Below are 26880 nucleotides of genomic sequence, written 5' to 3'. Positions count from 1 at the left end.
TGAGGCTGGACTTGAACTTTTGATCCTCCTGCCTCAGCTTCTCCAATTGCTGGGTTTACAGGCCTGCACCTCTGTACTTTGCCCTGCAAGTTTAGTTGTTTTTGCCTTCACCTTAAAAACAGTAAAGCCTTAGGGAACCAGAGGAGCTCATAGAGGAGAGAGAGTATAGCCATTGGTTCCAAACAGAAATCTCTATATATTAGAACTCTAAAAGTATGATAACTCAGGATGTTGCTGAAAAAGTTTTCAAAGTCACAGGCTGTGAATTTCAAATTTCACAGCCTTTAATGAATGAACTTGAGTAGTAGCTTTCTTTTTAACCAGGATAGTTAACTGGTTATGGATTTTTGTGCCAAACTTCTCTGATTATCTCAAAATCACTGTATATGTCATGCATAGATTATTAATTTTTAAAGAATACAAGCTTAAATGGGGCATGGTGGGGCACACACCTGAAATCCCAGCTGTTTGGGAGACTGAGGCAGGAGGATCACAATGAGACCAACCTGGGCAACTAAGCAAGATCCTGTCTCCAAAATAAACTTTAAAAAGGGCTGGGGGTATAGCTCAGTGATCAAGTACTATTGAATTTAGTCCCTACTGTTGCAAAAAAAAGGAAAGAAAAATTTCATACTTGATTAAATTGCTAAGCATCAAAATAAGATGTTTAAGTCTTTCATGATGATGCATGGAATTTGATAAGAAACTCAGAACCTAAAAGTCACCTTCATTAATGCCCTTTAACCCAGAGTATAGCTCTGGATAAAGAACTGAGAATAGATTGATTCTTGTAATAATATTACCATATACCATAAAGGACCTCAGAAATGATGTAGCCCTCTCCTCTTGTTGGCAAGGAAACTGAGGCCTGAAGGATTTACTTACTGAAGGTCCCATTTGAAATTAATAAGAAAAGAAACAAATTTTAGAAGTTGCTCTTTTGGGATGATAAAACTCTGATTTTATTTTATCTTAACTTATTTAACCAGTTAGCTGTCTTTTTCTCATTGTGGTAAAGTCCCCATAATCACAGCCCCCAACCATCCTCTGCTGATCTTCCAACCTTCATGGTGTCTGAGTAAACTGGACAATATTTCTATGTCATGCTCCAGGATAAAATTCAAATCAGGCAAAAAAATATGTAAATAATTTTAAGAGCATGTTCTTGTAATGTTTTCTTATTCTTTTTCTTTCTTTCTTTCTTTCTTTTTTTTTTTTTTTTTTTTACTAAGAGAGTAATGGTATTTTTGTCCTGTGAGACATTTGTCACTGACCAAAGAGAAAATATGAATTTTTAAAATAGAAATTGTTTAACCAGGGACTGGGGCTATAGCTCAGTTGGTAGAGTGCTTGCCTTTCAAGCATTAAGGCCCTGGGTTCAATCCCCAGCACCACCAAAAAAAAAAAAAAAGAACACTAAATATGTTTAGCCAGGCTTGGTGGCATGCTCAAAATCGTAGCTACTCATATGTGACCATGTAAGTTCAATACCAGCAGAACAATATAGTGAGACCCTGTTTAAAAAAAATTTTTAAAATTGGTTTAATAAATTATTTTAGTGAAGGTCTGATTTCAAAGAACAAAAACAAAAAAACCTTGTTTTTTCTCTATTCCAAGATGTTTGAAATCATGCATTTGGATAGGAATTATATTGTATATATCTAAATCCCAAAGAGAAGTGACTAGTGTTTTTAGTGTTAGAGAAACCATTTTAACTAACATATTCTCAGTTACTTTTTTAGCTTCACACCTGGAAGATGAATAGAATTCTACTACAGAGGAATAGAATTTGTACTTAAACTGAAGTGGAAAACTTCCTTTTGAAGATGAAGGAACTATAAATATTGAGCTTCCATTTTAAAATTGTAAATCTAGCATGTCACTGTCCACACCTTCAAAGCCGACTTTAATCCCAGATGGTAGTAGTTCTATGACTGGGCTAAGAAACACAGGGAGAATATTCAGCTCACGCCTAAGGATTATCATTGCTTCCCTACACACTGAGTTGGTCCTTTCTCCCTGCACCTAGGGCCTCAACCTCAATGAAAACAAAGTGGCACTTGGTCCTTTGCTGTGCAGTTTGAGGACCACAGACTGGGAATCTTTTCTAAGATTTTCAACCAAATCTAAATTAACGGTTGAAGTTTATTAAAGCACACAAACTACTTTTGAGGATTGGACTGGGTTGGACTACATAGGAAAATGTAAATTGTGACCATTTGCAGTCACGCCAAGTAGCTGAATTCATTAGTTCCATATGGGCAGGGCCAAATGGAGGGTGGTAATTTGGATCATAGCCATTGTTTTTGGAACTGCTGGGTGGGTAAAAGCATCATAGTTTACCATGCCCTGATGTTTTTTCTTTTATTTTTTTTTTCCAGCGGAATAAGTGTGTTTTTCTTTTTCCTTGCTGTAGGAAATTGTTTGCTAGATTGTGTTATTTATAACAATCTGTCATGGAACAGCTGCCAGGAAAAGAAAAGAGGCTATTCCCAGTAGCTCTCCTCACTGCCCCCCACTACCACCACACACACAGAGATACATCCGGTTTTCTGATTTAGCATTTATTTTCCCTGTAGTTTTACTCAGTGGTTTTGGCTTGATGGAAAATGTTCTTGTAATGAGAGATTTCTGGGCTTTGCCATGGCTTGATAATTGGGTTTTCTGAGCTTAATTTGTTTGCTTTAGTCAACACTAACTGGCAACAGTTTGTTTTGAATTCCTGGATGTCTTGATTTCTCCCTAAATAGCTAAGTGTTGCCTTCCCTTGAAGACCTTGTGTGTTTCTGTACTGTCAACAGTGCACATTTGTTACTTTCAGAGCTATGCCTTTTGCCCTAGACAATGCCCTGGCTTCTCTAGAGAAGCAGTTTTAGGATAAGGCATAATGAGGACTGTAGGAATAGTGAGTAGGAAGATCTTCAGAGGTTTCAGTTGGTTTCTACAGAAGAGACCGGCTATCAGTATTAGAAAAGAACTGTTCCCTTGAAACACAAGGCAGCTGAGGGTTGGCATGTTCAGGGAACATTGATATTGATTGCATTTCAGATACACAATTACTTCACAATCCAGACATTTCATTTTTATTCATGGCTGTGGTCATCAAAAATACTTTTTTCTGGATCTTATCACTTTTTTCAATTTCTCTCTCTGGGCTCCAGTTAGTAGAAGGCCATTTGCATTTTGAGAATGGGATTTGTATTTTTAGAATAAAAATCTAAGCAATGGTCAATTTTTTTCTACTATAACTTCTATAAAAATGTAGAGATAGAAGGTATTATGAAGGTGTAAGGTGATTTTGTTTTCCTTTTAGAATTTTGTTTGTTCCAGGGTTTCCAGCTTTGGAAACAAGTACATTGATGAGACAGCAAAGATCTTGCTTTGGAAGTGGTGGAGTTGCATATAGGATGGGAATTTCATTGACTCTTATATAGTATATTCTCTGGGACAGAGGCAGGAGAGGAACTGATAGAACAACACCTCTGTCTGAGTCCCAGGGTCTGCTCTTTCAGGCCGATGCTTTCTTTTCACTCTGAGAACAGATGGCAACCAGACATTGAGGGAAGGGGTCTGATCCTTGTGATCCTTGGGGATTTTTTATTCAGTTTAGCAAAAGTCATTTAAAAGCAAAGAAATAAATGAGCCTACATGTCTGTTCACAATTATAAGGACTTGTTCAGCATTCATGTTTCTGACAGATTTAAACACTTTTGCAGATATTGAATAATAACAGCATTTATTTTCCAAGACAAAATTGTCACCACTTGAGAGGCACTGCATTAGAGCCATTTTCTTCACTTTGAGGTACAATTAATTCAGTTAATTATGGAACAACTTGTAACAATTGGTCATTATAGAAACTTAGGAAAATATGAGATTTTTCCTTAGGAAACTATCATTTTCTTTATGATGGAATGGGGCATTTTCTGTATCATTGTAGTAATAATTTTATGTATGTGTTTCATAATGGCCAATGTGCCCTGCTTTTCTAAGCATTATTGTCAGATTCTGCAGACTTTCTTCTTTACTTTGCATGTGTATGATCTGATTTGTTTATGCTTGGTGTTCCTGAATGATGAGTTATAGACTTAAGAATTTTTTTTCCTGAAAAGATGATATTTATAGGGATTCTATATTCAGAAACAGGCAGTAAGGCAAGGCATTCTGATGGTTGAGTCTCACTTTCTAAATAGACTATGCGCTTAGGTCCAAGGGAGCAACTTGGTGGTGCCATGCCCTGAGTTCCATCTGTAGCAAAGGTTGTTTTTGTGTTGTGGGGGAGTATGTGTTAAAGTAATTCATTTACCCACCCAAAGCAGGAATCTTGATTTTAAGTTAAAATTTTAGGAAAATTAGAATCACAAAAAATTCCATGGGGTCTGGGGTTGTGATTCAGTGGTAGAGTGCTTGCCTAGCATGCGTGAGGCACTGGGTTTGATCCCCAGTACCACGTAAAGAAACTAAATAAACAAAATAAAGGCATTGTGCCCATCTATAACCAAAAATATTTTTTTTAAAAAATTCTGTGTATTAAATACTCTCTTTATTCCTATGAGTGGAATAATTTAGTGTTTTTCAGACTTTTTTAAAGTTACAGAACCAATTTTCAAAGCCAGTGCTTAAAGAGAAGCCTAGAAAATAAAATTTATAAAAGAAGAGCTGCCCTGGTAGACTCAGGAAGGGCAGTGAGAACCAGGTTTTCCCTCAGACACTCTGGGAAATTATAGGTGTACTATTGAGAATCATTGATATAATTGATTTTAATTGCAACTTAAGGAATTTGGCTTTTACTTTATTGTTTTGGAACTTGTTTTCTGAATTTATGATAAATATATATGATGGCAGAATGTGTAGGTAGAAATTGGTTTAAAATAAATTAAGTAGCCTTGGTTAGCCACTCATATTCAAAACTTTATAGTTCCAGTTTCCTTCAAGCTCCATAATAGGGCCTAGCTAGGTATAGAGTAATTGCTCAATAAATAGTGGATAGAGCTGGGATATAGCTCAGTTCGTAGGGTGCTTGCCTGTCAAGCACAAGGCCCTGGGTTCAATCCCGAGGACTGCAAAAAACAAATAGATAGATAGACAGATAGATAGATAGATAGATAAATAAATAAATAAATAAATAAATAAATAAATAAATAGTGGATAAATTAATCATTGCAAGTAATAATCTGGTGTTTTCTTGAGTACTTCTAATGATTGGAAACTTACCTTACAGTATCATTCTTTTTGATTAACTCTGACTGAAAGTTAACATAGGAACGAAAACCACTTCTATTCATATTTACCTATCATTCTTAGGGTTTTATTGTGCGGGCAGGGTACTAGGGATTGAACCCAGGGTTGCTTTTATTACTGAGCTACACCCACAGCCTGTTTTTTTAAATTTTATTCTTTTGAGATAGGGCTAAATTGCTGAGGCTGGTTTTGAACTTGGGATCCTCCTGCATTAGCCTCTGAGCCGTTGGGACTAAAGGCATGTGCCATAGCGCCCGGCTCATTCTTAGATTTTGCTCTTAAACTACTTGGATAAAATTTGGTTCTTCTTTCACATTGTCAAGTATTTGAAGCATATCCTTTCCTAATCCTACTCCTTGTCCTACCTCCTGCCCACCCCCTATACAAATGTATATGCATTCAATTTTTTTTTCCCTACTAAACATATTCTGTTCTTTGAACTACCATGGATTCTAGCTCTTTTACCATCTTGATAACCTTATTTATACTTTTTAGTTTATCAGGGTTAATTCTTTTTTTTTTTTTTAATTTATGTATTTATCTATTAGCAGTGCAGGGGATCAAACATGCATGCCTGTCAAGATCCCCAGCTCTTCAGGGTTACTCTTAAGATCAGGTATTTCAGCTGATATCTAATATCCGCAATATAGAATACTGAACAGACCTAAATAGTACTAATCTAGTAATATTTGTAATATCAATACTATTCATATCGTATTTTATAAGAGTAAATGAGTGGGTTGGGGTTGTGGCTCAGTGGTAATGTGCGTGCCTAGCATGTATGAGGCACTGGGTTCAATCTTCAGCACCACATTTAAAAAAAAAAAATAGATAAAATAAAGGTATCGTGTCCATCTACAACTAAATAAGGAAAATATTTTTTAAAAAAGAATAAATGAATGAGTGCTTTGTACATACCTGAGATTGTGTGTGTGTTTGTGTGTGTGTGTGTGTGTGTGTGTGTGTGTGTGTGTATGTGCACGAATGGTCCTAGGGATTGAACCCAGGGACCTGTACATGCTGAGGAAATGCTTTACCATTGAGCTGTATCTCTAGCCCTAAGACAGACCTAAATTTAACACTATTCAGTAATACAGATTCTTTAGTTATATGAATAATCATTACTATTTGTTAGATCTTAAAAAGTTACTATAATTGTATACCTATTTCCTCATCTGTAAAGTACTGATAATACTAGTTCTTATTGCATAGGGGTTTTATGAAGATAGAAATGATACATACAGAAGGTCATCATAGTTCCTGGCCAATAATAAGCAGTCTGTAAAAATTAATTATTATTAGTTTTTATTTTAATTAAATTATGAGCATTGTAATCAAAAGAACCACAATTATGAGCAAATCTTTTCTTCGTTGATTGATTGATTGATTCATTCATTCATTTTGTTTGTTTGTTTTGTTACTGGGAATTGAACCCTGTTCCTCACATGCTAATAAGCGTATGCCCTACCACTGAGCTACATGTACCCCCAACCCCTCATTGATCAATTATTAAATGCCTACTGTGTTACAAGTACTATTGTAGTAGGCTTCACTTTTATCTTTAAAAATAGAGATTACCCATGCATGGTGGCACACGTCTATAATTCCAGCCTCTTGGGAGGTTAAGGCAAGAGTATCATAAAAATTTGAGGCCAGCTGAGGCAACATAGAAAGAACTCATCTCAAAAAAAAGACTATTAATATTAATAACAACAATAGTATTTGTATGTTATTGTTATAAGATTAAATGGATGCTTTGTATATAACTGAGATGTATTGTACTTGTTTATAACTTAGAATTTAGAGTTTCCAGAGAATGGGGCATTATATTATAATCATCTTGCTGTTTCCTTGTACTATGTAGCAAAGTGATTGTTCTATAAAAATAATTTATCCCAAAGTCATAGAAACAGACATTGTGCTACTTTTCAGACTGTGTTTCTTAGAGACCAGGGTTCTAGAGGTGTCTCAGGACTGCCCAGTAAGATTTGTAAGGAAGCAGCAGAAATGCCAGATCCTCCGCCTCACAATTCTATGAGAACAACCCATTTATTTTACTTGTTTTGCTGTTGTAAAATATTTGAAAATATTGTCTGGTTTGTGTGCTTCTAAGTCATTGTAAGTTTATCAGGGGATGATTTGTGTGATCCATTGTCCTTTGTAAGGTATTTTTCTCTTCATTTGACAGACAGATGTGCTGGTCCTGAGCTGTGATCTGATAACAGATGTTGCCTTACATGAGGTTGTGGACCTGTTCAGAGCTTATGATGCATCACTTGCCATGTTAATGAGAAAAGGCCAAGATAGTTTAGAACCAGTTCCAGGTCAAAAGGGGAAAAAAAAAACAGGTAAGTTTGGAGTTTGGTTTTATAATTATCATTCATGCTTTCATTTTAGAAACATTTATTGGGACCCTGCTATGTATCATAGATACTGTGCTAGGAGTTAATGATGTAAAGTTGAACAAGATATAGTTGCTGACTTGTTAACTTTCCTATGTTTATATATGAATATACCATCAGTGAAACTCCACATCATGTACAACCACAAGAATGGGATCCTAATTAGAAAAAATTATACTCCATGTATGTATAATATGTCAAAACACACTCTACTAGGCTGAGGTTGTAGCTCAGTGGTAGAGCACTTGCCTAGCATGTGGGAGGCACTGGATTTGGTCCTCAGCACCACAAATAAATAAAATAAAGGTACTTTGTCCACCTACAACTAGCAATATTTTTAAAAATATACTGTCATGCATATCTAAAAAGAACAAATTAAAAAAAGAAAATGCTTGTAACTGTTAATTAGATTCTATAATGCTGTTTTTTATGTGGAGAGGAGCATTCAGAACTATTTGCATTCTATTTAAGGGTTACATAGTTAAATGCATGTGCAATTGTCCCACAGTATTTGTGGGGGATTGATTCTGGGATGCATGTGTACAAGTGTGTGCACTCGCCAATACCAAAATCCTAATGTTTGCTCCCTTACATAAAGTGGTATAGATTACATATAATCTATATACATCTCCCATATACTTTAAGTCATCTCTGTAGTACCTATAATATCTGAGACAATGTATATGCTGTTTAAATAGTTATTATACAGTACTTTTTAAAGAATAATCATTAGGGGGAAAGTTTGTACGTGTTCAGTAAAGACACAGTTTTTTCCCCAAAAATATTTTCAATCTGCAATTTGTTAAATCCTATATATGGAACTTGTAGATACTGAGTACCAACTGTACATAAGAAACAAAACAATCTAATTTAAAATCACATTAAACAAAATATTTAGACTTCGATTTCAGATTTCATTAGATACCTTTAAGCAATTAAAATTGCTATTACAAATTTAATGTTTCTTTTAACTTCTTTAATCACCCCAAGTAGCCAGTAAACATGGTACTTGTTAGTCAAGCTTATCTTCTAGCATTCTAGTAGTACTTTTTTTGCTTGTGGTGCTAGGGAGCATTCTATCACTTGAGCTATACCCCTAACTCTTATTTTTGTTTTTAATCTTCATAGAGCTATAGTAATCTTATCAGACCAAAAAGAAAAGAAAGACCATTCTAGTCCAGCCAAGGTTAGAGAATTCGGGTTTTTGACCTGTTGATTTTTGGCTGAAATATGTAACTCAATGCTTTTCCCAGAATATCTTAGATCTAAGTCATTCATTCTGTGACTGAGCTACTTTTTAATTTAATTTAATTTTTTTAAAATTGTAGATGGGCATAATACTTTTGTTTTATTTATTTTTATGTGGTGCTGAGGATTGAACCCAGTGTCTCACACATGCTAGGCAAGTGCTCTACTGCTGAGCTACAACCCTAGCCCCCTGAGCTACTTTTTATGACCAAACTTATGACGAAAAAGCCCTTTAAGACACACTTTTTATGAGTTTTAGTTTTTCCTGCAATGTTGTATTTTTTACTTGGAATTTTTCCCTGAAATGATGTATTCTTTAGGTTTTGCTTAGCCAGTATTATGTAACCTATTATTCTGTTATTATAATATATTGGCATAGTCTAATTATTAGAATCTATGTATAACTTACTAATAGTTTAGTATTATTAATAGAACCACTTAGAACTTCCATTCTGAGAAGTTGAATAATCAAGTTTGTCATTTTAATTCTCCTTTTTAGGGCATTTGGATAATTTATAATTTTGTTCGTTTTGTTTTTGTGATACTCGGGATGGATCCCAGGACCTTGTGCATGCTAGGCAAGTGCTCTATCACTGAGCTTTATCTCCAGCCTTATAATTTTGGACTATAACAATTAAATTTGTTGCTAGTTGATTTTTGTATTCAGATGATCACTGGCACAGATTAATTTTTGGATACTTTGACAGTGATTTTTTTGTTCTGAGTTGGGGATCAAACTCAGAGCCTCAAGCATGCTGGTAAAGTGTTCTACCTTTGAGCTACATTCCCAGCTCTAATTGTTTACTTTTTCTACCTTACTATTATATAATGATGCTCATGCTGATCAGTCCTTTTGTTCTTGATGTGGTTTCTACTTTTGCAAGATCTGGTTTGCTTTTCACAGTTCCCTGTATTCATCCTTTTCTACTTACATAGATAGAAACAACTATCCAATCAGACATTCTAAACAGATATTATATTTTAATGACTTTTTTATTTATCAGTACTCCTTTATAACATTCAGGTAAAAAATGAAGTATCTTATTAGAGTTACTCTTCTTGGCATTAGAACTTTTTAGTACCTTTCACATTAGGTTTTATCACCTATGTATCATTATAATTATATTTTACATTAATTATTTTCTGTCTATCCATCCTCTTAATTTTTTTTTTATACTTAAGTTATCACAGTTTGACTACTAGAAGTTCCTTTAAGCTGGCTCCCATAACTTTTTGAAAAAGTATGATATATTCTGGTAACTTACAGCTAGAATGTGAATATGGGATGGTAGGGAAGCACATGGGACTGGAGAAGATTCAGGGATCAGAGCAAAGATTTTGAATTTCATTCCCAATACTTTTTTGAAGTATTTTATTTTATCTTATTAAAGTGCCCTTTAGGTTAGCCCCAGTGTTGCCCAAACAAAATAGGACAAATCTTTACCAAGCTAAGATTTTTCATTTTTAATACAAAATTTTGAACTGCTTGTTATTTACATTTTGCTACCTTTCAAGGCTAAGGTTCACCTAAATAATTAAATTTTAAATTTCTCCTGTTAAGTGCTTTGCGTTTCAGTGATAAGCATTTTTTAAAAGAATCCCAAGGGCTGGGAACATAGCTCAGTAGTAGAGCGCTCTCCTAGCATGTACGAGGTTGTGGGGTTCAATCCCTAGTAACCACCAAAAGGGGGAAAAAGAATCCTGAATTTCTCAGACTATATATTTGATCAGCCTCTTTGTTGCTGTTGTGTTGCCAGAATAGCCAAAAGTCCACTGTTTCTAGATACTGTTTAATCATCTAGAGTCCCTAGGTCCAAGTTTCCTAGTTGGTGCTCTTACTGACTTTCAGGAGAATGACTAAGAACTGTATGATTCAGGAATCAACTTTCTCCCTTTGCCACTTATTTCTCAGATAATTTGTGGATGTGAATATTGAGGAGGGCAGGATCAAATTCATGTCTGGACTTTTCAGACTGTTTTTTCCTATTATAGGTCTTCACACAGGTTCTTTGCCTAAAATGCTTCCCAGTTCCTTTCTTACCTCAACATGTGTATTCTAAATCTAGCCTCAGTTGTTTTCTGAAAGAGGCTCTCTCTAACCTTCTAATATAAAATTATATCTTCTTCTTTGCCTGTACATAGCAGCTGGCTTGTCTTTACTATTTCCTTTATTATCCTGTAAGCTGTGTGAGGGCAGAGGTCATATCTGTTTTTTTAATTTAATTCCTAACTCCGAGTGACAGCTCATGGTGAGCAGTCAGTAGTTGAATACCCTGCTTATAAAGATGGCTGTTATTGCCCCCGCCCCTACCCCAAGGTAAGTGAAGGTGGACCTGAACCCTAGCAATTTAAAATCCTAAAGATGTGATCACTTCTCTCAGCCTTTTGGATAAGATCAAGTATGGTATCTGTTCTTATAGGTTTAATATCTAAGGACAGGATATTAAATGAATTTTTGGAGCAGGGAGATGGAATAGGAGCTTGCTCCATCCATCCCACTCATCACCCTGGTATTGCAATACTTCCAGAAATAGTGCACCCTAACCCACAAAAAAATAATGTCCTAAAGATATGTCTGATCAGTTTATAATGATTTTAGCTATATGGACCTAGCAGATTGACATTAGATTATCAATTTATATTTTAACATAGTTTCAACAGTTTTTAAATTGATAAATAGTAATTATGTATATTTATGGGATACAATGTGATATTTTAATCTTTGTATACATTGTGGAAAGATGTGGTCAGGCTAATTAATGTACCCATTACCTTCCAACCAACTTTTTTTTTTTTTATTGTAAACAAATGGGATACATGTTGTTTCTCTGTTTGTACATGGCATAAAGGCATACCATTTGTGTAGTCATAAATTTACATAGGATAATGTTGTTTGATTCATTCTGTTTTTTCCCTTCCCCCCACCCCTACCACCCCTCTTTTCCCTCTATACAGTACTTCCTTCCTCCATTCTTGCCCCCCTCCCTAACCCTAACTATAACCCTAACACTAACCCCTCCCCCCATTATGTGTCATCATCCACTTATCAGCGAGATCATTCGTCCTTTGGTTTTTTGAGATTGGCTTATCTCACTTAACATGATATTCTCTAATTTCATCCATTTGCCTGCAAATGCCATAATTTTATCATTCTTTATGGCTGCGTAATATTCCATTGTATATATATACCACAGTTTCTTTATCCATTCATCAATTGAAGGGCATCTAGGTTGGTTCCATAGTCTGGCTATTGTGAATTGAGCCGCTATGAACATTGATGTGGCTGTATTTCTGTAGTGTGCTGATTTTAAGTCCTTTGGGTATAGGCCGAGGAGTGGGATAGCTGGGTCAAATGGTAGGTCCATTCCAAATTTTCTAAGGAATCTCCACACTGCTTTCCAGAGTGGCTGCACTAATTTTCAGTCCCACCAGCAATGTATGAGTGTACCTTTTTCCCCACATCCTCGCCAACACGTATTGTTGCTTGTATTCTTGATAATCACCATTCTAATTGGGGTGAGATGGAATCTTAGTGTAGTTTTGATTTGCATTTCTCTTATTACTAAAGATGTTGAACATCTTTTCATATATCTGTTGATTGCTTGTACATCTTCTTCTGTGAAGTGTCTATTCATTTCCTTGGCCCATTTGTTGATTGGGTTATTTGTATTCTTGGTGTAGAGTTTTTTGAGTTCTTTATAGATTCTGGAGATTAGTGCTCTATCTGAAGTATGATTGGCAAAGATTTTCTCCCACTCTGTAGGCTCTTTCTTCACATTGCTGATAGTTTCCTTTGCTGAGAGAAAGCTATTTAGTTTGAATCTATCCCAATTATTGATTCTTGCTTTTATTTCTTGTGCTAGGGGAGTCCTGTTGAGGAAGTCTGGTCCTAAGCCGACATGTTGAAGATCTGGACCTACTTTTTCTTCTATAATCTGCAGGGTCCCTGGTCTGATTCCAAGGTCCTTAATCCATTTTGAGTCTCGTTTCGTGCATAGTGAGAGATGTGGGTTTAGTTTCATTCTGTTGCATATGGATTTCCAATTCTCCCAGCACCATTTGTTGAAGAGGCTATCTTTTCTCCATTGCATATTTTTGGCACCTTTGTCTAGTATGAGAAAATTGTATTTATTTGGGTTTGTGTCCGTGTCCTCTATTCTGTACCATTGATCTACCTTTCTATTTTGGTACCAATACCATGCCATTTTTGTTACTATTGCTTTGTAGTAGAGTTGAAGATCTGGTATTTCGATACCCCCTGTTTCACTCTTCCTGCTAAGGATTGCTTTAGCTATTCTGGGTTTCTTATTCTTCCAGATGAATTTCATGACTGCTTGCTCTATTTCTGTGAGGTACGTCATTGGGATTTTAATTGGAATTGCATTGAATCTGTATAGCACTTTAGGTACTATGGCCATTTTGACAATATCAATTCTTCCTATCCAAGAACATGGGAGATCTTTCCATCTTCTAAGGTTTTCTTTAATTTCTTTCTTTAGTGTTCTGTAGTTCTCGTTATAGAGGTCTTTCACCTCTTTTGTGAGATTGATTCCCAAGTATTTTATTTTTTTTCGAGGCTATTGTGAATGGGTAGTTTTCCTAATTATTCTTTCCAAAGATTCATCACTTATGTATAAAAATGCATTAGATTTATGTGCATTGATCTTATATCCTGCTACTTTACTGAATTCACTTATGAGTTCTAAGAGTTTTCTGGTGGAATTTCCAGGTTCCTCTAAATATATAATCATGTCATCAGCGAACAGGGATAGTTTGAGTTCTTCTTTTCCAATTCGTATCCCTTTAATTTCTTTGGTTTGTCTAATTGCTCTGGCCAGAGTCTCAAGAACGATGTTGAATAGAAGTGGTGAAAGAGGGCATCCCTGCCTTGTTCCAGTTTTTAGGGGGAATGCTTTCAGTTTTTCACCATTTAGAATGATATTAGCCATGGGCTTAGCATAAATGGCCTTTACAATGTTAAGGAATGTTCCCACTATCCCTATTTTTTCTAGTGTTTTGAGCATGAAGAGGTGCTGTATTTTATCAAATGCTTTTTCTGCATCTATTGAAATAATCATGTGATTCTTGACTTTAAGTCTATTGATATGGTGAATTACATTTATTGATTTCCTGATGTTGAACCTACCTTGCATCCCTGGGATGAAACCCACTTGATCATGGTGCACTATCTTTTTAATATGTTTTTGTATGCAATTTGCTAAAATTTTGTTGAGAATTTTTGTGTCGATGTTCATTAAGGATATTGGTCTAAAATTTTCTTTCCTCGATGTGTCTCTGTCTGGTTTAGGTATCAGTGTGATATTGGCTTCATAGAATGAGTTTGGGAGGGTTCCCTCCTCTTCTATTTTATGGAATACTTTGAGAAATATTGGAATGAGCTCTTCTTTAAAGGTTTTATAGAACTCAGCTGAGAACCCATCTGATCCCGGACTTTTCTTTGTTGATAGGCTTTTGATGACTTCTTCTATTTCATTACTTGAAACTGGTCTATTTAAATTGTGTATGTCTTCCTCGTTCAGTTTAGGCAATTCATATGTCTCTAGAAACCTGTTGATGTCTTCAAAATTTTCTATTTTGTTGGAGTAGAAATTTTCAAAATAGCTTCTAATTATGTTTTGTATTTCAAAACATAATTAGATGTCTGTTGTGATATTTCCTTGTTCATTCTGAATTTTAGTGATTTGGGTTTTCTCTCGTCTTCTCTTTGTTAGTGTGGCTAAAAGTTTATCAATTTTGTTTATTTTTTCGAAGAACCAACTATTTATTTTGTCAATTTTTTGTATTGTTTTTATTCTTTCAATTTTGTTGATTTCAGCTCTGAGTTTAACTATTTCCTGTCTTCTACTACTTTTGGTGCTGGTCTGTTCTTTTTCTAGGGCTTTGAGTTGTAGTGTTAGGTCATTTATTTGTTGAGTTTTACTTCTTTTATTAAATGCACTCCATGAAATAAATTTTCCCCTAAGTACTGCTTTCATAGTGTCCCAGAGATTTTGATATGATGTTTCCTTGTTCTCATTTACCTCTAAGTCTATGTCTTTTGATTGATGAATTCAGGCCATTAACATTTAGGGTTATTATTGAGATATGATTTGTATTCCTGGTCATTTGGCTCATTTTTTAAATTTTATTTATTTATTTGTTTGACACAACTTGTTTCCTCCTTTATTTGACAATTCCTTTAGGATAATTCCTCCCTTTGCTGATTTGCTTCTTTGTTTTTCATCTCTTCCTCATGGAATATTTTGCTGAGAATGTGCTGGCTTTCTTTTTGTAAATTCTTTTAGCTTTTGTTTATCATGGAAGGATTTTATTTCATCGTCAAATTTGAAGGTAAGTTTTGCTGGGTATAAGATTCTTGGTTGGCATCCATTTTCTTTCAGGGCTTGAAAAATGGTGTTCCAGGCCCTTCTAGCTTTTAGGGTCTGGATTGAAAAATCTGCTGATATCTGTATTGGTTTCCCCTGAATGTAATTTGGTTCTTTTCTCTCACAGCCTTTAAAATTCTGTCTTTATTTTGTATGTTAGGTATTTTCATTATAATGTGCCTTGGTGTGGGTCTGTTATAATTTTGTATATTTGGAGTCCTATAAGCCTCTTGAACTTGATTTTCCATTTCATTCTTCAGATTTGGGAAATTTTCTGATATTATTTCATTGAATAGATTGTTCATTCCTTTGGTTTGTTTCTCTAAGCCTTCCTCAATCCCAATAATTCTTAAATTTGGCCTTTTCATGATATCCCATAGTTCTTGTAGATTCTGTTCCTGATTTCTTATCATCTTCTCTGTTTGTTCAACTTTGTTTTCAAGGTTAAATATTTTGTCTTCAATGTCTGAGGTTCTGTCTTCCAGGGGTTCTATCCTACTGGATATGCTTTCTATGGAGTTCTTAATTTGGTTTATTGTTTCCTTCATTTCAAGGATTTCTGTTTGTTTTTTTTTCAATATCTCTAACTCTTTATTGAAATGATCTTTTGCTTCCTGTATTTGCTCTTTTAACTGTCGATTGGTGTGATCATTCAGTGCCTGCATTTGCTCTTTCATCTCATCATTCAGTGCCTACATTTGCTCTTTCATCTCATCGTTTGCTTCCCTGATCATTTTAATTATGTACATTCTGAACTCCCTTTCTGTCATTTCTTCTGCCATGCTGTCATTGGGTTTTATTGATGTAACATCTAGATTTGTTTGGGGCATCTTCTTCCCTTGTTTTCTCATATTGTTCAGGTATCAGTGGGCCGCTGAGATATTGCAGATTTCCTCTATTGACTTATAATGTCCCTGAAGATTTCTAGTATATCCCCTCTTAGCCTTCAGTAGGCTGAAGTCTTGGAGGAAGTTGATAGTGTGGTGCTCCACAAGGAAGCTGCCTCTCTAGGGGTGGTGGCCTTCAGGTGGGGTATATTCCCTGCTAGTGGGCAGAGGTGCCTCCACTTGTTGACCAATGGTCATCCAAAGGGGAACTAGGCTGCGGGCTGAGGCAAGGCCTGTTTGGGCCTGTGTCTCTGGTTTTACCGTCCTTGTGGGAAAACCTCACCCAGCAGGGAAGACTCACCTGGTGGGGAGGTCTTGCTGGTCAGTTCCCCTCCTAGAGGTTCCCCTCCATCTACAACTACCGCCTGGGCTGGGCTGCCTTCCTCTGCAACGTTCCCAGGGGCCCGGACCTACCTCCTGGGCCTGGGAGCCTCACCCTTGACAGATGAGTCTCCTTAGGCTGCCTCTCCTCAGAGAATCTGCCCGCAGTCCTGGAACCTTCGCTCTGCCCCTAAGCGTGTCTCTGTGGAGCTCTTCCACCAAGAAGCCTCCTAGTTCCTGGTACCCTGCTCTGCACCTAATTGCCTGGCCATGCGGCCCCTCCTCTGAGCAGCCACCTGGAGCCCCATACAATCGCTCCGAGTCCCAGCAACCCGCCGCACGCCTCTTCCTCCGGACAGCCGCCCAATGTGTGCAGTTACTCGGAGTCCAAGCAACTCACTGCGTGCCTCCTCCTCCCGCCAACTGCACGTAGCCCTGGGCAGTCACTCCGAGTCCAAGTGACCCGCCCCGTTCCTCCTCCTCTTCCGGGTAGCCCCCTGGGTGTTCAGGAGCAGTTGCTCTGAGTCGCTCTGAGTCCAAGCAACCTGCTGCATGCCTCCTCCAGGCAGCCTCCCGGAGCTCTGGTGCAGCCACTCCGAGACCAAGTGACCCACTGCGCTCCTCCTCCAGGCAGCCTCCCGGTGTTCAGGAGCACTCGCTTTGAGTTCAAACAACTCACCACTCGCCTCCTCCTCTGAGCAGCCGCCTGTAGCTCTGGTGCAGTAGCTCCGAGTCCAAGCGACCCGCCACACTCCTCCTCCTCCTCCTCTGGGCAGGCCCCGGTGTTCAGGAGTGGTTGCTCTGAGTCCAAACAGCTCTCCTCGCAGCTCCTCCTCTGGGCAGCTGCCCGGAGCCCCAGTGGTTGCTCCAAGTCCAAGCACTGTGCTGAGCGGCCTCCTCTACGATGCTCCCAGTTGTCCGAGTTCACTGCTCCAGCAGGGGGAGGGGTGTCTCGCCGGGCATCTCTACTTCACACGGTTCCCTGCATTCCGGGACTACTGCCCCATCAGGGACGCCTCCCCAACAGGAAAGACTCACCTGGCTGCTTTGAGTTGGTCCCAAGTCTCTCAATATCTCCTCTTTTGAATCCTGAGTCCTGGAGCAACATGAAATGCCGCCACCCTCTAGTCCGCCATCTTGAAACCCCCCAACCAACTTATTTTTTTGTGGCAAAAATGTAAAAATCTATTCTTAGTAATTTGAAATACACAGTACATTAATTATAGTCACCATGCAGTGCAGTAGATCACTAAAATTTATTCTTCCATTCTAACTGAAACTTTGTACAAGATTATTTAATAAGCACCTTGTGCTATAGCATGGTTGTTCACAGCACAGACTCTACAGTTCAAACTGTCTGGGTTTCAGTGCTCAAAAACCATGTAGTCTTTGGCAAAAACTTCACTTTCCTGCCCTTCATTTTCTTCACTCTAATCCTTTCAGGATTTTTTTTATTTTTTATTTTTTGCGGTACTGGGGATTTGAACCAAGGGCCTTGTGCTTGCAAGGCAAGCACTCAACCAACTGAGCTATATCCCCAGCCCAAGGATTTTTTTTTGCCCCTTTTTTTCCTGTGCTGGTGAGCCAACTCAGCGCCTCATACATGTTAGGCACACACTCTTATCTCTGAGCTGTATCCCCACACCTTGTCAGGATTTTTGGTAAGAATTAAATGAGGTATTAAAAAAACCTTCAATCCAGTACCTGGAATATAATAGATACTTAATAAATGGTAATTCCTATTGTCATTTGGTCCTGTAGCATAACAAATCACATTTAATAACATAAACATTCTATATCCCGTGTATTTCTTATATTTCATATAAAATAGGAATGGTTTAAAGACTACCAAATATCACAATGGGGTCAATAAACTCTGATAAACCCCATTTCCTGGTAATAGTAAATACCACTATTGAAATATAAAACTTGTCACTTATCGGCATTCAGCCACCATTCCACTATTGCTTGGTATTACATATTGAGTAAATGGATCAAAAAATCAGCTTAACACAGTTACTGAGCTCATGCCAAGCCCTGAACTAGGTACCAAGGCTAGATACACAAAACAAAGAAATCCCACAATATCCCTTTTCTCAAGGATAGGCAAGTGTTCATTGTACTCTTTCCAATCATAGGGCATTTTAAGAAACTTGAAACCTCATGGGGAAAATTGGATTAAAGAATGTGATCTTGAGAAAGTTTATGAAAGCCTCATATTCATAATTTTTTGCATTCACAAAATTTAAATGGTAAAAAAAATATAAAGACATACTGCTGATGCTATATATATACTTTTTTTATTAAATTTTTTTCATACATGTATATAGGATAATAATGTCTGTCTCAATCTACCATCCTTCCCATCCCCACCTACCCCACCCCTTTCTTCACTCCCCTCTGTACAATCCAAGGTTCCTTCATTCTTCCTTACCTACCCCTGACTCTGGATCAGCATCTGCTTGTCATATAAAACATTCAGTCTTTGTTTTTGGGGGATTGACTTATTTCACTTAGCATGATATTCTCCAGTTCCATCCATTTACCTGCAAATGTCATAATTTCATTCTTCTTTAAAGCTGAGTAATATTCCATTGTTTATATATACCACAGTTTCTTTATCCATTCATCTGTTCAAGTACATCTAGGTTGGTTCCACAATCTGGCTATTGTGAATTGAGCAGCTATGAACATTGATGTGGCTGTATCTCTGTAGTATGCTGATTTTAAGTCCTTTGGGTATAGGCCGAGGAGTGGGATAGCTGAGTCAAATGGTGGGTCCATTCCAAGTTTTCTAAGGAATCTCCACACTGCTTTCCAGAGTGGCTGCACTAATTTGCAGCCCCATCAGCAATGTATGAGTGTACCTTTTTCCCCACATCCTCTCCAACACCTATTGTTGCTTGTATTCTTGATAATTGCCATTCTGACTGGAGTGAAATGAACCCTTAGAGCAGTTTTGATTTGCATTTCTCTAATTGCAAGAGATGAACATTTTTTCGTATGTTTGTTGATCAATTATATTTCTTCTGTGAAGTTCCTTAGGCCATTTATTGATTGGGTTTTTTATTTTTTATTTTTTATTTTTTGGTGTTAAGTTTTTTGAGTTCTTTACCTTGGAGATTAGTGCTCTATCTGAGGTGCGTGCAGTAAAGATTTTTTCTCATTCTATAGGGTCACACTTCAAATTTTTTATTGTTTCCTTTGTTGAAAACAAGCTTTTTAGTTTGAATTCATCCCATTTATTGACTCTTAATTTTACTTCTTGTGCTTTAAGAGTCTTGTTAAGGAAGTCAGGTCCTAAGTTGACATGATAAAGATTTGGGCCTACTTTTTCTGTTAAGCACATGGTCTTTATTTTAGTGCCTAAATCTTTGATCCACTTTGAGCTGATTTTTGTGCAGGGAGAGACTAGAGGTTTAACTTCATTTTGTTACATATGGATGGATTTCGGTTTTCCCAGCACCATTTTTTTTTTTTTTTTTTTTTTTTTTTTTTTTTTTTTTTTTTTGCGGTACCGGGGATCAATCTCAGGGTCTTGTGCTTGCAAGGCAAGCACTCTACCAGCTGAGCTATCTCCCCAGCCCCCAGCACCATTTTTTGAATAGACTTTTTGAATAGATTAATTGAATAGATTTCCCCAATGTATATTTTTGTCTAGTATGAGACTAGACCTTTGTCTAGTATGAGATAACTGTATTTATGTGAGTTTGTCTCTGCATCTTCTGTTTTATACCATTGGTCTACATGTCTATTTTGGTGCCAATAGCATGCCATTTTTGTTACTATGGCTCTGTAGTATAGTTTAATGTCTGGTAATGTGATGCCTCGTGCTTCACTCTTTTTGCTAAAGGATTGCCTTGGCTATTCTGGGTCTCTTATTTTTCCAAATGAATTTAATGATTAATTTTTCTGTTTCTATTAAGAATGTCATTGGGATATTAATAGAAATTGCAATGAATCTGTATAACACTTTTGGTAGTATGGCCCTTTTGACAATATTAATTCTGGCTATCCAAGAGCATGGGAGATTTTTCCATTTTCTAAGGTCTTTAATTTCTTTCTTTAGTGTTTTGTAATTTTCATTGTAGAGGTCTTTCACCTCTTTTGTTAGATTGATTTCCAAGTATTTTATTTTTGTTGAGGCTATTGTGAATGGGGTAGTTTTCCTAATTTCTCTTGCATTGGAGTCATCGCTTATGTATAAAAATGCATTTGATTTATGGGTATTGATTTTATATCCTGCTCCTTTGATGAATTCATTTATGAGTTCTAGAAGTTTTCTTGGGGGAATTTTTCAGATCTTCTAAATATAGAATCATGTTGTTGGCAAATAGTGATAGTTTGAGTTCTTCTTTTCCTATGCATATCCCTTTAATTTCTTTTGCCTGTCTTCTCTGGCTAGGGTTTCAAGGATGATGTTGAATAGAAGTGTGGAAGAGGACATCCCTGTCTTGTTCCAGTTTTTAGGGGGGACGCCTTTAATTTTTTTCTCCATTTAGAATGATGTTGGCCATGAACTTAGCATACATAGCTTTTACAGTGTCGAGGTATGTTCCTACTACCCCTAGTTTTTTAGTGTTTTGAACATAAAGAGGTATTGTATTTTGTCAGATGCTTTCTCTGCAACTATTGAGATAATTATATGATTCTTGCCTTTAAGTCTGTTGATGTGTGATGTATTACATTTATTGATTTCCATATGTTGAACCAACCTTGCATTCCAGGGATGAACCCCACTCATTCATGGTGTACTGTCTTTTTAATATGTTAAAAAGTATGTGATTTGCCAGAATTTTATTGAGAATGTTTGAGTCTATGTTCATGAGGGATATTGGTCTGAAATTTTCTTTCCTTGATGTGGCTTTGTCTGGTTTTGGCATAAGGGTGATTCTAGCTAGCCTCATAGAATGAGTTTGAAAAGGTTCCCTCCTTTTCTATTTCATGGAATAATTTGAGGAGGATTGGTGGTTTTTGCGGTGCTGGGGATTGAACCCAGGGACTTGAGCTTGCAAGACAAGCACTCTACCAACTGAGCTATCTCCCCAGCCCGAGGATTGGTGTTAATTCTTCTTTGAAGGTCTTGTAGAACTTGGCTGAGAATCTGTCTAGTCCTGGGCTTTTCTTGGTTGGTGGACTTTTGATGACTTCTTTTATTTCATTGCTTGAAGTTGATCTGTTTAAATTGTGTATGTCCTCCTGCATCAGTTTGGGTAGATCATATGTCTCTAGAAATTTATCAGTGTCTTCAAGTTTTTCTATTTTATTTCAGTATAAATTTTCAAAATAGTTTCTAATTATCTTCTGTATTTCAGTAGTATCTGCTGTGATATTTCCTTTTTTCATCATTAATTTTAGCAATTTGAGTTTTCTCTTTCTCTTTGTTAATGTGGCTAAGGATTTGTCAATTTTATTTATTTTTTCAAAGAACCAACTTTTTGTGTTGTCAGTTTTTTTTTTTTTTCACATAAGGGAATTTATTTTTATTTTTTTAAATTTATTTTTATTGTAAACAAATGGGATACATGTTGTTTCAGTTTGTACATGGAGTAACAGTATACCACTTGCATATTCATATATTTACATAGAGTAATGATGTTTGATTCATTCTGTTATTTTTTTTCCTTCCCCCCACTCCTCCCACCTCTCTTTTCCCTCTATACAGTCCCTCCTTCCTCCATTCTTGCCCCCCTCCCACCCCCAATTAAGTGTCATCATCCGCTTATCAGTGAGATCATTCCTCTTTTGGATTTTTGAGATTGGCTTATCTCACTTAACCTGATATTCTCCAATTTCATCCATTTGCCTGCAAATGCCATAATTTTATTATTCTTTATAGCTGAGTAATATTCCATTGTATATATATACCACAGTTTCTTTATCCATTCATCAATTGAAGGGCATCTAGGTTGGCTCCATAGTCTAGCTATTGTGAATTGAGCAGCTATGAACATTGATGTGGCTGTATCTCTGTAGTGTGCTGATTTTAAGTCCTTTGGGTATAGGCCGAGGAGTGGGATAGCTGGGTCAAATGGTAGGTCCATTCCAAGTTTTCTAAGGAATCTCCACACTGCTTTCCAGAGTGGCTGCACTAATTTGCAGTCCCACCAGCAATGTATGACTGTACCTTTTTCCCCACATACTCTCCAACACCTGTTGTTGCTTGTGTTCTTGATAATTGCCATTCTAATTGGGGTGAGATGAAATCTTCCTGTAGTTTTGATTTGCATTTCTCTTATTACTAAAGATGGTGAACATTTTTTTGTATATCTGTTGATTGCTTGTACATCTTCTTCTGTGAAGTGTCTGTTCATTTCCTTAGCCCATTTGTTGATTGGGTTATTTGTATTCTTAGTGTAGAGTTTCTTGAGTTCTTTATATATTCTGGAAATTAGTGCTCTATCTGAAGCATGAGAGGCAAAGATATTCTCCCACTCTGTAGGCTCTCTCTTCGCATTGCTGATAGTTTCCTTTGCTGAGAGAAAGCTATTTAGTTTGAATCTATCCCAGTTGTTGATCCTTGCTTTTATTTCTTGTGCTATGGGAGTCCTGTTAAGGAAGTCTGATCCTAAGCCAACAAGGTGAAGATGTGGACCTACTTTTTCTTCTATAAAATGCAGGGTCTCTGGTCTGATTTCAAGGTCCTTGATCCATTGTGAGTTGATTTTTGTGCAGGGTGAGAGATAGGGGTTTAGTTTCATTCTGTTGCATATGGATTTCCAGTTTTCCCAGCACCATTTGTTGAAGAGGCTATCTTTTCTCCATTGCATATTTTTGGCCCCTTTGTCTAGTATGAGAAAATTGTATTTATTTGGGTTTGTGTCCGTGTCCTCTATTCTGTACCATTGATCTACCTGTCTATTTTGGTGCCAATACCATGCTGTTTTTGTTACTATTGCTTTGTAGTATAGTTGAAGTTCTGGTATTGCGATACCCCCTGTTTCATTCTTCCTGCTAAGGATTGCTTTAGCTATTCTGGGTTTCTTATTCTTCCAGATGAATTTCATGATTGCTTACTCTATTTCTGTGAGGTATGTCATTGGGATTTTAATTGGAATTGCATTGAATCTGTATAGCACTTTAGGTAGTATGGCCATTTTGACAATATTAATTCTGCCTATCCAAGAACATGGGAGATCTTTCCATCTTCTAAGGTCTTCCTTAATTTCTTTCTTCAGTGTTTTGTAGTTTTCATTGTAGAGATCTTTTACCTCTTTGGTTAGATTGATACCCAAGTATTTTATTTATTTTTTTTTGAGGCTATTGCAAATGGAGTTGTTTTCCTCATTTCCCTTTCAGCTGTTTCATCGCTTGCGTATAAAAATGCTGTAGATTTATGTGTGTTGATTTTATAGCCTGCTATTTTGCTGAATTCATTGATGAGGTCTAGAAGTTTTCTGGAGGATGTTTTTGGATCCTCTAAATATAGAATCATGTTGTCCGCAAATAGTGACAGCTTAAGTTCCTCTTTTCCTATTCGGATCCCTTTAATTTCTTTAGTCTGCCTAATTGCTCTGGCTAGAGTTTGGAGGACAATGTTGAATAGAAGTGGTGAAAGAGGACATCCCTGTCTTGTTCCCGTTTTTAAAGGGAATGGTTTCAGTTTTTCTCCATTAAGAATGATGTTGGCCATGGGCTTAGCATAAATAGCCTTTACAATGTTCAGGTATGTTCCTACTATCCCTATTTTTTCTAGGGTTTTCAGCATGAAGGGGTGTTGTATATTGTCAAATGCTTTTTCTGCGTCAATTGAAATAACCATATGATTCTTATCCTTAAGTCTATTGACATGATGGATTATGTTTATTGATTTACGGATGTTAAACCATCCTTGCATTCCAGGAATGAACCCCACTTGATCGTGGTGCACAATTTTCTTAAAATGTTTTTGGATACGGTTTACCAATATTTTGTTAAGGATCTTTGCATCTATATTCATCAAGGATATTGGTCTAAAATTTTCTTTCCTTGATGTGTCTTTTCCTGGTTTGGGTATGAGGGTGATATTAGCTTCATAGAATGAGTTCGGTAGGGTACCCTCCTTTTCTATTTCCTGGAATACTTTGAGAAGTACTGGAATGAGTTCTTCTTTGAAGGTCTTGTAGAACTCGGCTGAGAATCCGTCTGGTCCTGGGCTTTTCTTGGATGGTAGATTTTTAATGGCTTCTTCTATTTCATTGCTTGATATTGATCTGTTTAAATCGTGTATGTCCTCCTGGTTCAGTTTGGGAGGAGCATATGTCTCTAGAAATTTGTCAATGTCTTTGGTAGTTTCTATTTTGTTGGAATACAGATTTTCAAAGTAGCTTCTCATTATGTTCTGTATCTCAGTGGTGTCTGTCATGATATTTCCTTTTGCATCATGTATTTTAGTAATTTGAGTCTTCTCTCTCCTCTTTGTTAGTGTGGCTAAGGATTTATCTATTTTGTTTACTTTCTCAAAGAACCAACTTTTTGTTATGTCAATTTTTTGAATAGTTTCTTTTGTTTCAATTTCATTGATTTCAGCTCTGATTTTAATTATTTCCTGTCTTCTACTATTTTTGCTGTTATTCTGTTCTTCTTTTTCGAGGGCTTTGAGCTGTAATGTTAGGTCATTTAATTGTTGACTTCTCATTCTTTTCTGGAATGCGCTCCATGCAATGAATTTTCCTCTTAGTACCACTTTCATAGTGTCCCAGAGATTTTGATATATTGTATCATCATTCTCATTGACCTCTAAGAATTTTTTAATCTCCTCCCTGATGTTTTTTGTTATCCATGTTTCAGTCAATAGCATATTATTTAGTCTCCAAGTGTTGGAGTAATTTTTGTTTTTTATTTTGTCATTGATTTCTACTCTCAGTCCATTATGATCTGATAGAACACAAGGCAGTATCTCTATTTTTTTGCATTTCCTAAGGGCTGCTTTGTGGCATAACACATGGTCTATTTTCGAGAAGGTTCCATGTGCTGCTGAGAAGAAAGTGTATCTGCTCATTGATGGATGGAATATTCTATATATGTCTATTAAGTCTAGGTTATTGATTGTGTTATTGAGTTCTATGGTTTCTTTGGTTGGATTTTGTTTGGAAGATCTATCTAGTGGTGACAGCAGTGCGTTAAAGTCACCCAGAATTATTGTGTTGTGGTCTATGTGATTCTTGAAATTGAGAAGGATTTGTTTGATGTACAGGGATGCACCATTGTTTGGGGCATAAATATTTACTATCATTATGTCTTCCTGATTTATGGTTCCCTTAAGTAGTATGTAATGTCCTTCTTTATCCCTTCTGACTAACTTTGGCTTGAAGTCCACTTTATCTGATATAAGGATGGAAACCCCCGCTTTTTTACTTGTCAGTTTTTTAAATTGTTTCTTTTGTTTCAATTTCATCGATTTCAGCTCTGATTTAATTATTTCCTTTCTTTTACTGCTTTTGGTGTTGATTTGTTGTTCTTTTTCTAGGTCTTTGAGATGTAATGTTAGGTCATTTTTTTGTTGACTTTTTATTCTTTTAATGTATGAGCTCAGTGTGATGAACTTTCCTCTTAGCACTGCCTTCATAGCATCCCAGAGATTTTGATGTATTGTATAGATATTCTCATTTACCTCTAGGTATTTTTTTTTATTTTTTCCTTTTTTTCATTCATCATTCAGTAGCATGCTATTTAGTCTCCAGATGTTGGAGTATTTTCTATTATCTATTTTATTTATTGATTTCTAGAATGCAGGGTGGTTTTTTTTTTTTTTTTTTTTTTTTGTATTTGCCCAGTTTGCCCAGAGTTGCTTTGTGGCATAACATGGTCTGTTTTAGAGAAGGATCCTTGTACTGCTGACAAAAAAGTGTATTCACTGATAATGAATGAAATACTCTATATATGTCCGTTAAGTCTAAATCATTGATTGTATCATTTCATTCTATAGTTTTGTTTTTGTTTGTTTGTTTAGTTTTTTTTGGATGATCTATCCGGTGGTGAGAGAGGTGTGTTAAAGTCACTTAGTATTATTGTGTTGTGATCTATTAGATTCTTGAAATTGAGAAGGGTTTGTTTGATGTACATAGATGCTCCTTTGTTTGGGGCATATATATTTAAGATTGTTACCTCTTGTTGATGTATGATTTCCTTAAGCAGTGTGAAATGTCCTTCTTTATCCCTTCTGACTAACTTTGAAGTCCACTTTTCTGATATGAGAATGGAAACCCCTGCTTGTTTACACAGTCCATGTGAGTGATGTTTTTCCTCAACCTTTTACCTTCAGTCAATGGATGCCTTTTCCTAGGAGGTGAGTCTCTTGAAGACAGCATATTGTTGGGACTTTTTTTTTAATCCAACCTGCCAGTCCATATCTTTTGATTGAAGAGTTTAGGCCATTAAATTCAGGGTTATTATTGAGATATGATTTGTATTCCT

General features: G+C 36.5%; 1 protein-coding gene across 8 annotated transcripts in view; it reads left to right on the top strand.

Moving 5' to 3' along the window:
• The window catches only part of EIF2B3 (eukaryotic translation initiation factor 2B subunit gamma), a 139843-nt gene that overhangs the window by 28103 nt on the left and 84860 nt on the right, over positions 1–26880 (top strand). For 7 of the 8 annotated variants that reach the window (XM_079116167.1, XM_079116165.1, XM_079116166.1 and 4 more), the window contains one exon: positions 7430–7589. In XM_079116167.1, coding sequence (XP_078972293.1) covers positions 7430–7589 — 160 coding nt within the window. Of the gene's footprint in view, positions 1–7429; positions 7590–26880 lie in introns of those variants that run through there. The other variant, XM_079116171.1, reaches the window with a different exon arrangement.

This window comes from Sciurus vulgaris, assembly GCF_902686455.1.
Source record: "Sciurus vulgaris genome assembly, chromosome: 1".
NCBI lineage: Eukaryota > Metazoa > Chordata > Mammalia > Rodentia > Sciuridae > Sciurus > Sciurus vulgaris.
Note: the sequence above shows the minus strand (reverse complement) of the source record. Positions and strands in the feature narration are given on the sequence as shown.